This window comes from Diabrotica virgifera, chromosome 10, assembly GCF_917563875.1.
Source record: "Diabrotica virgifera virgifera chromosome 10, PGI_DIABVI_V3a".
Lineage (NCBI taxonomy): Eukaryota > Metazoa > Arthropoda > Insecta > Coleoptera > Chrysomelidae > Diabrotica > Diabrotica virgifera.
Genome location: NC_065452.1, coordinates 17683127 through 17699263, shown reverse-complemented (window position 1 = coordinate 17699263; position 16137 = coordinate 17683127). Strand labels below are relative to the sequence as shown.

Genomic DNA, 16137 nt, shown 5'->3' with positions numbered 1-16137 from the left:
TTAAAATACAAAATCGGTCAAAGTCACCCCATTTTACGGTAGTCACAATTTTCTGTGTATTTTAGTGTGTAGGGAGAAGGGGTCCTGGTGAATTCGTAACTATTTTAATCCCCCATCCTAATTACAGGCCAATTGGTAACTCTGGCCCTCAGGTAATTTTTCGGTAACCAATCAACTACCGGTGAATTCGTAACTAAATAAAGATATAATCTTTTAGACTTGAAATAAACATATGGAAAATCTGTTTGCTTTTAAATTATCAGATGGATTTAAATAATTTATCATTGCTAAACATCTAAATATTGAATTTACAATTACTTGATAAAACGCAAGCTCGTGTAGAGCTATACTTTTCTCTATAGATTTTCTCTTTGGTTAGTTTTCAACAATGTCCTTTAACTGGTTTGATATGGCCGAAATGAAAATTGTCCTTACAATTTTTTCTCTTCTGTACTTAGTAACCACTTTAACTTCACTCTTATTACAAACTTGTTTTTTCATTTTTTGTGTAAACTAACAAAACCCGTTTTATTCGGATATGAAATTTATCAATACTTTTATAAATGTGTTCCAGGGCCGGCTCAGAATGTTTTTTACTCTATATATTTCCATTTTGACACGTCTAATGGTGATTTTGCTGTTTTGAGATATCAACTAATGGCTTGATATTAAAAAATTCTGAAGAAACTCTCGTGTATAGGTATGCAAATGCGAATGGATGCTTTAAAAGTGTAATATTTTTATTTAAAGTAGGCGTTCTTGGCTATAAATTTAAAAAGACGTATGTAAAGAACTTAAAATCTCACAACACCATAATTTATTACAGAAAAATACTTGTTATTATGTTACAAAAAAACGTCTAACAAGTGAAAATTTATTTCGTTCGAAATCTTGAAGACTTTGATATTTATGTAACGGACAACAAAGCAAAAAAGCAGTGAAATATTTCCAGCAGTTTAACGATCCACAGCACTCAGTCGAAATGTATACATTTTTGATCTATTACTGTTCTCAATCAAAAACATCTATAAATCATAGTGAATCGAAAATATAGTTCCTTGCTGGCACTATTACGTTATATAAAAACTATATAAATATATGTCAAAGCCAGGTTTTTCCAACACAAATTTGAGATGTGTGAAAATGATATAATATTTTACGCAAGGATTTTTCCATTTGAAACTTAATACTGTGGGTGATTTTTTGTTAGAAAGCCTTCTTCTTCATGTGGCTTGTTCGTTGGCTACCATCATAGCAATTTTAATTTTGTTTTCGGCGTTTCTGAATATCTCGATCGAAGTTAGTCCAAACCATTGGCTTAAGTTTTGAAGCCGAGTATCTTCTTTTTCCGGATCCGCGTTTGCTCTCTATTGTACCCTGTATTATCAGTCAGTTGGAGTATATAATATTTATCATGTCTCATAATATGACCGAGGTATTCAAGTTTCCGTTTCTTATAGACTAAGAGCCGCTGTAGGTGATATTTGCTAATCATTTTAGGCACGATAAGACTCTATAACTTAAAGAGTAGAATCGAAAAGAAAACGAATGAACAAAAAAGTGCCGCCATTTTTCAGTTGCACATGCGTCGACAGTGGCGCATCAAACTTTCCACTTATGGACGGGATAAATAAATTTAAAGGAACCCTCCTTCCGGTGGCGCCCAAAATCCCGACAGCCAAATCCCGACAAACAAAATCCCGACGCCCAAAACACCGACACGCCAGAATCTCGATATGCAACAATCCTCGCATAAGTAAAAATTCCGACCACTACATTTTGAATATTTATTGTTTCCTTTTCAAATGCAATACCAAATCATATTATAGAGTAGTGAAATTGAAAAATTAATTACTTACTCATAAGTACGGGTACTAATTATTATGTATTTTAAAAGAAAAAATTATTTAAACACTTCATTTTATAATATAATAGCTATACTTACTGAAATGGAAGGTTGTAAGTGACATGATAATATCTATTATATGAAAGTAAACTTGAATTCAGGATTTGATTATACATATATTATTGGACTATATATTGGCAAAAAAAATAATTTAATTCATATACCCATGTTAGAAATTTTATTTAGAAAATTAGGTCATATTCAATGGTAAATATTTTTGTTTAGTATCAAAAAATAGAAAATAGATGGCCATAAGCAAAAAACAAGAAATAAATGTAATTATATGTTAAAAAGAAACTTATCAAACCTGTCGGGATTCTGGCGTGTCGGAATTTTGACCTGTCGGGATTCTGGCGTGTCGGGATTTTGGTCGTCGGGATTGCGACTGTCGCGATTTTGACTGTTGGGATTTTGGGGTAGACCCCCTCCATCACTCCCAGAATTCATTTTTTTTTCATTTTATTAAGTTCTATGTGATTAAAAAATAAGACTCAACGTAATTTTAACCCACCACCCCCTTCTCGCTTCCCCCACCATCAAAAACTTCATTTTTCGTTTTTATTTTTTTTGGGTGGGATCCAGTCAATTCTAAAAATTTTCAAAAAATTTATAGGCATGGTTGACGTTTTTACAAAACATGTCTATTTTTATAGATCCGTAGGTTAAATGTACATAACCTCAAAAAAATTAATTTTTTTTTTTCAAAAAAGCGTATAACTTTTTTTGGAATCTGTGGTTTCCATGTTAGTGGATTGTCAAATATTAAACCTAGTATTTTTTGTTCATTACATACTGTGAGCGGAGTACCATTTAATGTAATTTGAGGTGATAAAATGCTACGTGTTCTTCAACTAAATTTGAGTACTTTTTATTTTGTAGCAGAGAAATTAGTACCAAAATTTGAAGACCAAGAAGTTAGTTCATTTACTGCATTTTGGACTAAATTTGAAGTTGTGAACCTATATTTACCGCGGCAATATAAAATGAAGTCATCTGCGTATAAGTTGTACTTCACTGGGCTATGAATATTATTGCAAATACCATTGATAGTGATTATGAATAAAGTAGAACTTAGAACTGAACCTTGGGGTAGTCCGTTTACTTGAACGTAAGTTGAGGAAGCTTTTCCGTTAACTAATACTTTAAAGCGGCGACAAGAGAGAAACTGTTCGATAAAAGATAATGTATTTCCTGAAATAATGTATTCCTTTAATTTCGTTAATACAGTAGAATCTAGTAGAGTATCAAATGCGCTCTCGATATCAAATGATGTTGCTATTAAATCTTGTTTGTTTTGAAAAGCGATTGTGATTTCTGTTTGTAGCATTACTAAGTTATCGGCCGTGCTTCGGGACGGACGAAATCCAGATTGAGCTGAATCTAAAGTTTTGTATTTTTTCTAGATACCATATTAGTCTTTTGTTTATTAGTTTTTCTAGGAGTTTACACAAGGTGCATGTTAGTGAAATAGGACGATACGAATTTAGGTTAGTCGAGGACTTGTCTTGTTTCTTGATTGGTATAACGATAGATTCCCTCCATAATGTTGGAAATTTTTGATCTTTCCATATTATGCTGTACAGTATTAGAAGTTTTTTTATGGCAGATATAGGAAGATCTTTGAGGAATACAAAGGGGATGTTGTCGGGACCTGCAGCAGAATTCTTACAAGTTGGAAGAACATTTAATAATTCCTGAAGTGTAAAAGGAGTGTTTCAGACAGTAGAGTCAAATTCGACTGATTGAGAAAGATATTGTACAGAAGGGTTTGCTTGTTTGGGTATGTTTTTATTTTTAAACCGTTGATAGAAATTTTCGGCAATTACGTTAACAATTTCTTGGTCATCCGTAACTAAATTAGTTGTATGTAAAATAGCTGGAATTTTTGTGTGTGTATTTTTCCCCTCGTTTGATTAATTTTCTTCCATACTTGAGAAGGAGGAGTATTATCTGTTATGGTGGAAATGTAGTTCTTCCATGAGAGCTTCTTACTTTGTTTTAACACATATCTCGCTTTGACTGTAAGGTTTTTAAAATTAATGAGGTTTTCTTCACTTTTGTTTCGACGATACCTATTAAAAGCGGTCTTGTATTCTTTTACGGCAGTTGTACAACGTTCGTTCCACCAAGGAGTACATTTTATTTTAGGGGTTATTATACTTTTTCCTATGCAAATGTCAGCAGTCCCACCGAATGCCTTCGTTGCGAGGCAGGTGAACTTCCCCTTTCACTTCGTAGGCAACAATTGCTTCTGACATACTTTGCTAGGGTGTCTTCGAATCGAAACAACCCTGTATATGAGCTAATTTGTAAACCCTATAACTGCACGCCCAATAATAAATATCAGGCACTACCTCAAATTTTACTTCCTCTTTCACGACCTGTTGATTTATCAGTAACAGATACTCATATTATACCATCAACTCCTCCCTGGATTAACAACATCCCAAAAATTAACCTTTCGCTTAACATCTATCCCAAAAATTAAACCAATAGCCAAATTCTGAGACAATCGTTCCTGAAGTTGGTCAACACAAACTCATACGACGAGATTCTCTACACAGATGCATCTAAAACTGCGACAGGGGTTGGATATTCTGTAACAACTGCAAATAGTGTTCTTCAGTAGTTCTGCCTTCCAGCATCCAACTCCATCCATACAGAAGAGCTATATGCCATCCTGCAAGCATTAAAATTGTTATCTAGACAAACTAAAGCCAAAAACACTGCAGTATGTACTGACTCGATGTCCTCCATCGACTCAATTAAAAATATATACTCCCAACATCCATTAGTTCACGCCATACACGAAGAAACAAACCGTCTTATTTCTTCTGAAACAAATATAACCTTAAACTGGACTCCTTCACACGTTGGAATTTCAGGCAATGATACCGCCGATACTGCTGCAAAGGAAGCAATTACAGCCAAATCAGACATCAAACCCGTTCAACTAGCATCAGATCTAAAACCACTTTTCAGGTCCCAAATCAAAAAATCCTGGCAAAACCAATGGAAGAGATCAATCTCAAAACTATACAAAATACAAACTACTGTCGAAACCTTTCAGCTACCCAACTTAAGCAGAAGAGACAAGTTAATCATCCGCAGGTTGAGAATAGGTCACACACGGTTGACACATGGACACTTCATGGCTTCAGAGGAATCAACGGTTTGTGAAAAGTGCAGTGAATCGGTAACTGTTCAGCATATTCTCACTCAGTGCACCTGGTTCGAACAAGATCAAAAAAAATACTCGATACAGGGTCTTACGAATGTGATCCTCAGTGACTTAAAACATGTTCAGAGTGTACTTAACTTTCTGCGAGAAGCAAATCTGTACTATAAAATTTAATGTTTCTCTTTTAGGTATTTTCCTCTCTATTGTATAATTGTATATTGTATTTTCTCTCAATAATCTAATGTAATAACTTATGTAACAAAATTGGCCCAGTGTCAATAACCTTGTTGTTGAGACACAATAAACGAAAAAAAAAGAAACCTGCTAAAAATTGTTTTGACAAAACTAAATGAATTTATTTTTCTGATATAGGTTTTATACATGTCTGTTAAACAATTAAATATTTTGGGTACGAAGTATGTATAATTTTATGTTTCCCAATAGATTTTTGTGCATTAGAAATTTTAACATAGTCGTGTTTCCTTCTAGTGTTAAAAGATTGATCCAAGGATTTTAATATATGGTACCGGGGTATTGGTACATCTAAATTTTTAGTACATCTACATTTTTATTATTTGTATGTATTATTTTCTTAAATTTTTCCTTGTTTTCAATTTTTATCTAATGATAACGTAGGGTTACGTAATACATATGTAATTGACTCCATACACAATTGATTTAATTTCATACAAATAATAAAAAATCAGAAATTTCTTAAATTTTGTGTTTGGCCCGTTTTCCTTGGCACACAGTGTATATACATATACATATAATTAAGATATGATTGTAGTTTCGGTAGACAAATAATAATAAATTATATTATTAAAATATAGCAAGCTGATTATGGTTAATTTTGCAAAATATATTTTTTCTACGACCGTTTAATAACATGCTCATTATTTACTATTTTTTCATAGATAATAGCACCCATTACTGTACCCGTTAGTAATAATTCATTACTCACGGGCTGAAGTTACTCACGGGTCATTACTCACGGGCTGAATTTACATTCAAGTGACGCATGCCACTTTTAATATTAATCGTATATAAACTGCAAATAAAGTTATTTAAAGTTGTTTATTTAATACAATAATTATTGTAATTTATATCAATAATTAACTTCAAACAATTTCTAAAGGAATTTTAACTGTAACAATGTCAGTATATTTTTTACGATTATATCTTCTAAACATTTTGACGTTTATCATTTATTTTAGTGACAGTGACATTAGCTCATTTTATTTATGTTAATTGGAATTTATAACTAATATTGTGTTTATTTTTCAAGTTATATTGTGTTAAATATGTTATAATATATTGTGTATAGTTATATTATTATATTATATATAGTTAAATGTAAATATATGTACATACATTATAACTATTGAAATACGTCCACCGACAACAGCCATTTCCTATTTATTAGATTAATTGACAGTAGGTACAAATTTAAGCTTATAATTTTTCGGAAACGAATAGAACTTATATTGACTATTTCTAGTTGTATTTTTACAATAAATAATAATTTGGTAATAGTAGGCAACCAATTATTCAGCCACGCACTAGGGGTAAATAGCATTTAGGTGTTCTTGCAAATTATTATAATTTAAATCTTGAGTAGTTGATAATTAAATTTTTTACTAATTAAAATAAAAAAGGTCGTAGAAAAAGTATAGTATTCTACTCGCATGTAATGGCTATTACTCACTCTGATGAATTACGACACTCGCCTACGGCTCGTGTCGCAAACTTCATCATCGTGAGTAATAGCCATCATTACATGCTCGTTGAATAATATACTATTTTCTATACACTTACACTTTTTTGTATATTCAAAGGTAAAATGGTTTAATAAGAAAAAACTTACCGAATGATCTGCGCATTCGAAGGATGATGTGTCGATGTTATTGAGCGAGGCCCTAACGAACTGCAGGCTCTGATTAAGCGCATAAGTATCACGTGAGCAAGTATCCAGAATGTGAACTCCAAGGGTCACGTTTGGTAGAATGTTGGGATCTTTGTTAATATTGTCGATGGCAAACATCATAGCTTCCAGGCGTTGAACACCTCGATGATATATTTGTGAGCCACATGGTGTTTTGTCGCCTTTCGTATGGACAGGAAACAAACCCCCTAGGATAATGTCACCAGGGACGCTAGCAGCAACCTGCTGATCGGTTTGTATGTTATTCTTGGTCGCTGCTACATATACACAGTATAGTAAAACAGTAAACATTACAATACTGCTGTTTTCTTCAACATGTGACAATCTGAAACAAAAATGAACAGTTTATATTTTTATAACACTGATGCCAATTGTTTTAATAAAATAGTTCAGAAACGCTACAGTTTAGGATTGACTCTTACTTTTTAAGTCAGTATTTAAAATCAGAATAGTATAATACTACATATTTATATCGACGGTATAGATGACAAAAATGTGGATTGTATATTTTCTTTCAAAAATGAGTTTTATACACAGCGTTTGTACATTTGTGACGATAATATAATTTTATCGTCTAGAGTACGCCAATGATTTAAGCAAAAAGTGTTTTTATACCGTCTTGGACGATATAAAAGACGGAACAAAAATCCTAGTTGGATTATTATTCTTGGAGCGTTGATCGAAAAATAATAAACAATATTAACAAGGTATAAGAGGTGAGTTATCGCGACCATTTTCCCCCGTAGTTTTGGTGCGTTGAACGAATCCGACGGTTTTTTCTTTTACCGCGATTATCCACGAGCGGTGATCCTATTTCCTGACATGTCTTTCCCCCTGAGGAGTTGAGCGAGATGTCCTCTCCTTATAAGCCCATTTCATATTAATAAAGGTAATTCCTAATCCACGCGATTGTCAGTAGTATTCATATATATACTAATTATTTCCACAGTTTTCACTGTATTCCTTCACTCAACCGTTCTCTCCAGCTCTTTCTGTCTTGACAGTCCCCTTTCTGTAGATTTCTGCTCTCCACTGCTTCGTCTACTTCATCTCTGAAGGATCTTCGGGGTCTGCCTCTCTTCCTTTTTCCTATCGGGCTCCACTCTGTTATTCGGTTTATTCCGATGGGTGAGTTGCTGGAATTTAATTAAAAATGAATATAATAAAACAAACGGTAATTTTATTGTTGTAACGAAAATGTGTTTTCGTTTAGGTCTCTCGGAGAGGATCGAGTCGGTGTGTGTGTGAATCGTTCGAATGCTGTGTAGTGACTAAAGAAAAAAACCACAAACGATAAATATGTTTGTGTTTCTTTTACTTTGACCAGCTGTCAATAAATCACTAGGTCTGGCGTACACTTTCGCAGTTTTAAGAAAACAATTTCGATGCATTTTTTGTTGACATAATGGTCTGATATGATAACTAATTTATGTGGGTGAGGAAACAGATGTTGACATTTCACTCTTAGCATTTTTGTGTTTAATTTAATGTGAATTTCGAATGACTAGGTTGTTTCGCTTTTGAGAAAAAATATTAAAATTAAAATTAGCGAAATAGTAATTAAATCGTATCGCTATAGGTTTATCGACCGATTTTGGTCTGCTTTTATGACATGTCGTTACCAGGTTAATATCTTCTGTTCGATGTAGTCTATTATGTCTGAGTTCACTCCCATTCTTCTCTTAATCTCTATGTTATTTATTCTATCTCTCCTTGTTACTCTGTAGCTTCTCTTTAGGAATTCCATCTCTGTCGCTCTTATTTTATTTTTGGTTTTCTTATTTATTGTCCAATTTTCACACCCATAAGTGAGGATACTTCTTGTAATGATATTATATATTCTTCTTTTTGTTTTTATGCTGATGTTCTTATCCAACAATATCGGGTTCAATTTTCGTATGCAGTCTCTTGTTTGTCCTAGTCTATTTTTTATATCTTCCTCAGTTGTTCCTTTGTTTGATATTATAAAACCTAAATACTTTTACTTATCTGTTCCTCTGATTTGTTTACCTTCGTCTATTTCCAGTTGTTTTATTTCTGTATTCTACGTTGTTAGGTACTCAGTTTTCTTTAAGTTTATTTCCATCCCATTCTTTGTATATTCCTGTTCCAGTTTTCTTATCATAAAACTGAGGTCATCTTCGTCTTGTGCGATCACTATTTGGTCGTCAGCAAAACTTAGGGTATATAGATACTCATTCCTTACTGGCATACCCCTTCCTTCGCACTTTCGTTTCCATGGTTTCAGGGTCTTTTCCAGGAATATTTTGAATAGGGTAGGAGATGTGGAGCAGCCCTTTTTCGTCTTAAATGGACTGCATATGCGATTGCCCATTTTGATAGCTACTGTGTTATTTTTGTAGAGTGCCTTTACTGCTTTTATTAATCTTTCGTGGGATTTCGATATCTTCCATTGCTTCCCATAGCTTGGTTCTACGTATCGAGTCATACGCCTTCTTAAGGTCTACAAATGCCAGATGGACGGATCTATTTTTAACCATTCGTTTTTCTATTAGTTGTTCGACCGTATAGATGTGATCCAAGCATGCTTTCCCCGCTGTGAATCCTGCCTGGTCTTCTCCGATTTTATCCTGTATATATTGTTGTGTTCTTATTTATTTATATGTGATGATATTCTTATATGTAATTTAATTTAATTAATGCATTAATGATAATCTAATTAATCAACCAGATCACATATCCATATGTTTTCAATCTCAGGGCGAATTATAAAATTACTTACTTACTTTCGTGACTTCTAAGTATTTCTCAGTGGTTCCTAATCGGGATAGGAAAAAATAAAATAATACACACATATGGATTACAATTATAAATCAAAATTTTGTTTATTTTATATAAATGGCAATTACTGCTTAATATTTGTTATATCTTATATTTATTTAATACAAACATTCAAAAATGGGAATCTTATTTCCTTTTGGTTTCCAATTTAAAACTTTTATTAATAATGAAACTATTAAGATTTATTAGCAACAAATTGATTTAAGTTTGATGAAAATCTTCTGATATTAGCGATTATGTTCTTCAATTTTTAATGTGGTATTTAATACCAAAAACCCATACATTCATGTCTTGACAAATGAGACTGACCTTTATCTGGTGAACTGCGAATGTCCTCACACAAGACCCGTTTCCTCCTATCCTTGGTTGCGATGAAAAACTCGTCCTGGCCTCCAGTAATGTTCTCCTTTGAAAACTACCTCGTATCGCTCTCGTTCCTGCTTTTCTCGTGATGCTGTGTTCTACCTTTTTCGAACCACTTCAATCAGCTACCGGGACACTCTTTGCTCAAGGAGATTCTTTTCTCTCGACTCGGCCTACCTCTCGTTCCGATGGGTACTCAACACTCACGGAACTATACCGGCTTTTTCACTCTTCGTACACTACCGTCTACCACTGGACTTCTCCCTCGACCGCCCAAAACATTCTGATCTCTCATCCTCATTCATTTCCCTACTTTCTCAATATCCCTTCCAGATTCCTAAATCAACATTCCACCACAAATTTTAATTCGCCGTATTCCTCAATACCAACTTTTAATGTTTCTAAATATGTTTAATGGATTTCAAGAAAACATAATTGGTTCGTCCACATAAGTAGGAATAACAATTTTTAATTTTCTTGTTTTTGTAAAGAATATTTTAATTCATTTTCTTTTCAATATTATGGGACACCCCGTATATACGAGTAGGCCAATACCTAATTCAGTGAGTATGTATTAATTTTTATCATTATTTTCAAGTAAAAACCTTAAAGTTTTTTGTATGTAATTACCTGCCTACTCGCCTCATTTTAAAAAGACAATTCGCCAACCAACTCTCTTGGTTAACAGTCACTTACAATTCTTCCGAAAAGTGTATAGAAACTCAATATAGTCCTCGCGAGTGATTTATACTACTCAGCAATAGCAGTACGAAAAATAGCAGGCCTGCTCCAGCTTGTGCAACGAGAAATGACAAGGTAGGAAATATTTTTATTACAATTTACTTTAAGGTCTGGTTTTTTTACTGTTATTTTTTTATTCTATTTTAAATTCACCCTATGCTAAACAGTCCACTAATAAAGCTCTCACTGAGTTAGTAGTCTCCTCCAAGATGATTTATTGATCCGTTACGAGCCTGATAGATCCATTTTCTATATTTTTTTCTTGCATTTTTCATTTTTCTAAGAGGGTAATATAGTCGGGGAAAGTTTCTTTTAAACCTGAATTGTTTGATTTTATTGTCATACTTTGCTAATTTACAAAGATCAGAATCAAATTCAGGTTATTTAACCGCATTTCCTTTGACTTTATTTTTTGTTATTCTTTAACATAAGGCGATAAAATATTCTTTACAAAATTAAAATCACGTATCAATTAGTACATTGGTTTTTTGTTTGTGCCGATCGTTAGTGGTACCTATACCTCAGTTAATGTTGTTTTTTAAGTAAAAAAGGAACACATTAATGTAAAAGTAATTATTATTAAATTGTCAACGTCGGCCAATAGACAAATTTTGTTATAATAATTATTATACAGGTTGACTCTATTATAGATGAAACTGTGTGTTTATTTTACACAGTAATTTTTATTTAAAGGGTTTATGTTTTATAATTATTTTTTGTCTATAAATATTCAAATAGCAGAGGACATAGTTTTCTATTTTATTAGCACAAAGTTCGGTTGTATTTTATTAATTTTCGTGTGGTGAACCTATTTTATTTCCTAACGCTAATTTCATATTTTTCTAAATTTATTAATTCTACATTTAAATTTACAAAATGGCAGATAAAATTAAAAAATATCAATCTTTAAGACAAGTTGAAGTGCAACAAATGACTGAAATTCATGCTGTTGCTTTAAAGGTAGCTGCTGACGATAAGAATTTTTACCCGGTTTTGGAAGTTATGTATGAAGGATTGGAAAAAATTCGTGACAATTTTTATGATCTTCATAATAAAATAATTATGTTAGTTTCTGAGCAAGATAATGAGGACGCGCTATTTAAAGTCGAAGATGATTGCCGTAGTAATTTTGACAAATTATATTATAAAATTAAATTAACATACGTGCAAGCCTTTAGAAAATCTTCAACATCAAGTCAGCAAACTACATCAACTTCACAGTCTCAAAATCCTTTACCTATAAATTATTTTAATTTACCGAAACCGGAATTGCCATCTTTCAGTGGAAAAATAACTGAATTTAGAAGTTTTATAGATCAGTTTGATGCTCGCGTTCATACTCTTACTTACTTACAACCAATTGACAAATTTAATTTGTTACTATCGTGTTTAAAGGGTGCAGCGCGCGATGCTGTGGATCATATTGACATCACAGCAAACAATTATCCAATTGCCTATGATCTGCTTTGTGAAAGGTTTAATAATGTTAGGGTAATCGCTGCCAATTTATGGAATAACCTTGAAAGTTCACCACAACTGACTTCAGAAGATCCAAAAGAACTACGCAAGTTGTTAGATACATTTTCGAAAAATGTGGCATCTCTAAATAAGCTAGGACTACCCACAGTACATTGGGATTTTATACTTGTTCAAATGATTTTAAAACGATTAACTGTTTCTTTAGTAACACGTTTTGAGCTTTTTCATAATAATTCAACCATCCCAAGCTATAAAAAACTGATTGATTTTTTAAATCAAAGTTGTCTCGCTTTAGATAATATTGATTTTCACACTAAACCAAAATCTAACTTTTCTAAAAAACCTAATTCTTCCAAATCTACATCATTGCTTGCTCAAACAGAACCTGAACCAAAATGTTCTATCTGTAAAACTAATGATACCCATGCCATTTATAAATGCTCCGTTTTTTTGGCAAAATCTCCTGTAGATCGATTTCAATTAATAAAAAAGAACAAGATGTGTATTAACTGTCTTGGATCACATCGTTCTAGCCTATGCAAATCTACATGGACTTGTCACTCGTGCCATAAAAAACATCATACACTCCTTTGCTTCTCCTCTTCTAAGAAAGAAGAGAATGTTCAAGATTCGGCGGCATCCACTTTAAATTCAACGACTGGATCATCCGTTTCTGTGTGTTTTTCTTCCGCTGATAAAAGTACTTTGCTTTCCACTGCATGTATTGAGGTGCTTGATTGTCACGGTAACTACCAACCTGTTAGGTGTCTGTTAGATTCGGGAAGCATGACGTCCTTCATCTGTCAAAAGACCCTTAGGCGTTTAGGTTTACGTCCCATGAAAACTTCAGCTAACATCCAAGGATTAGGTTCTATGCAGTCGACCACTAATTTAGGTGGGGTTACCATTTCTTTTAAACCAGTACGTAAATCTTCTCCTATTTTGACAACCGATGCGTTAGTCTTGACAAAAATATGTGAGGATCAGCCTTTATGTAATTTAGAAGTTAATACTTGGCCCCATATTGCTAATTTAAAGTTAGCAGATGATAACTTCTTTCGTAGAGGATCCATCGACATTCTTTTAGGAGCTGATGTATTCTCTACAATTCTTTTGGATGGACGTATTTACGGCAATCAAGATCAACCTGATGCAATTAATACTATATTTGGCTATGTGCTTATGGGAAAAGTAAATATTTCAAAGGCACCTACTCTTACTTCTTTATTTTGCCAAGTTGAAGATACGGTTTCTTTGGATCAGCAAATAAAGAAATTCTGGGAATTAGAAGCAGTCCCTGAAGTTTTTTGCTTAGCTCCTGATGACGCTAAAGTGGAAAATATGTTTATGAATACTTATAAGCGTGAACAATCAGGACGCTTTGTAGTAGATCTACCTTTTAAGGAAGAAAATCCTGTCTTTCCTAATATTAGATCACTTGCTCTTAGTAGGTTTTATTCATTAGAAAGAAGGCTTCAAAAATCTCCTGAACTTTATGACCAATACCGCACCTTTATGAAGGAATTTGTTGAGCTCGGTCACATGGAACCTGTCCCATTGAATAACTTCGATTCACCTTATGTTTACTATTTATCGCATCATTGTGTTTTAAGACCTGAAAGTCTAACAAGTAAATTAAGGGTCGTTTTTAATGGTTCCGGGCATCTTCCAAATCAACCCTCACTCAATGACAAATTATTCACTGGTCCTAAGCTTCAGACTGACATCTGTACAATTTTGATTAATTTTCGATTGCATGGTTATGTAATTACGGCCGATATTTCTAAAATGTATAGGCAAATTTTAATTAATCCTACTCAAACAGATTATCAAAGAGTACTTTGGCGTTCTAATAATTCTGAACCTGTTCGAGATCTTCGTATCAACAGAGTTGTTTATGGTCTCTCTTGTTCTCCTTATCTTGCTATTAGATGTCTACATCAGTTGGCTAATGATGACGGGGATTCGTTTCCTCTAGCAGCCGAGGCACTTAAAACTGGAACCTACGTTGATGATATCATTTCTTCCTGTCCTAGTTTCGAAAATGCCTTAGCACTAAGAGACGAACTTATTGCCTTACTTGCCAAAGGAGGTTTTGAGTTGAAAAAATGGTCCAGTAATGTACCCGATTTATTGAAAGGATTAGCTGTATCAGATTTAGCAATAAAACCTCTTACATTTAATGATGATATTTCGTCCAAAACACTTAAAGTATTAGGGTTGGAATGGGACGCTTCTTCGGATACATTTGCTTTTAAAGTTCAAGTTTTAGACTCTTCTTGTACAAAACGTCATCTTTTGTCCAATTTAGCAAAAATATTTGATCCTCTTGGATTTTTATCTCCAATAACATTTCTAATTAAACACCTTATTCAAAGAATATGGACTCAAAAGATTGGTTGGGATGATGCTCCATCAAAAGAAATTATCCGTTTGTGGAAAAAATACATTGATGATGTAGCATATTTGAGTAAATTAAATTTACCTCGTCGTTTATTAATTGACGATATTTTACGCTTAGAAGTTCACTGTTTTGGTGACGCTAGCGAGAAAGGTTACTGCGCTGTCTTGTACTTTCGATGCTTATCACCTTCAGGCCAACCTTTTGTTTCTTTTGTTATAGCTAAATCTAAGGTCGCACCCATTAATAAGGGACTTACTATTCCCAGATTAGAATTGTCTGCTGCGGTTTTAGTGGCTCGACTAGTCTCCTTTGTTTCTTCTGTTATTAAAGATAAAGTAGAAATCAAGGAAATATACTGTTATTCTGATTCTGCTGTTACATTACGTTGGTTACAATCTTCCCCTCATCAGTGGAAAACTTTTGTGAGCAATAGAGTAGCTTATGTGCAGGAACGAGTAACTTCTTCATGTTGGCACTATGTTCCTTCTGAAGAAAATCCTGCTGACATTGGTTCAAGGGGTTGCTTACCCTCTGAGTTAATTAACTGTTCCAAATGGTGGGCGGGGCCAACCTTCTTACAATCTGATCCGCTAACGTTCTTTGAACTTAATTCAAAGGAGTCTACTAATGTAAATTTGGAAGTGCGGACTGTCGCATTGATTGCTGAAATTCCCAATAATTTTTTAGATATTTTATTGGATCGTCATTCGTCTTTAAATAGGTGTGTTCGATGTTTGTGTTACATTATTCGTTTTTTCCATTATGTAACCAAAAACCGATATGGTAATCTGGAAATAGGTTGTTTAAGTTTATTGGAGCAACATAACTCCTTACTGGTTTTTGTTAAACGAACACAGCAGATCTTTTTTAATACTTTAATAAATTTTATCCAAGATAAACAGCTGCTTCCAAAAAATTTAAGAAAGCTTTCACCTTTTATCGATGCAAAGGGAATTCTACGTGTAGGTAGTCGCCTAGCTAATGCGCCCATTTCGTATGATCGCAAATTTCCGGCATTACTTCCTAACAGTTGTAAATTAACTGATATGATTATTGAATCTACTCATCTGCAATATCTACACGCCGGGCTTCAAACTGTTCAATACCTAATTTCTCAGCGTTTTTGGATTATATCTTCCAAACGAGCCATTCGTAGAGTACTGTCTAAATGTGTTAAATGTTTTAAGGTGAATCCTTTGTCCCCAGTTCCGTTAATGGGAAATCTACCGCTAGCTCGAATATCTCAACTAAAACCTTTCAGTAATGTTGGAGTTGATTTTGCGGGCCCTTTTCCTATAAGAGCTTCCAAACTTCGA

The 16137-nt window shown here is 33.5% G+C and overlaps 1 protein-coding gene across 1 annotated transcript in view; it reads right to left on the bottom strand.

Moving 5' to 3' along the window:
• Positions 1-16137, bottom strand: part of LOC114332534 (metabotropic glutamate receptor-like) — a 248028-nt gene that overhangs the window by 112781 nt on the left and 119110 nt on the right. The window contains exon 2 of the mRNA XM_050641540.1: positions 6955-7357. Within this exon, the coding sequence (XP_050497497.1) occupies positions 6955-7323 (369 nt within the window). The 5' untranslated portion in view covers positions 7324-7357. The remainder of the gene's footprint in view (positions 1-6954; positions 7358-16137) is intronic.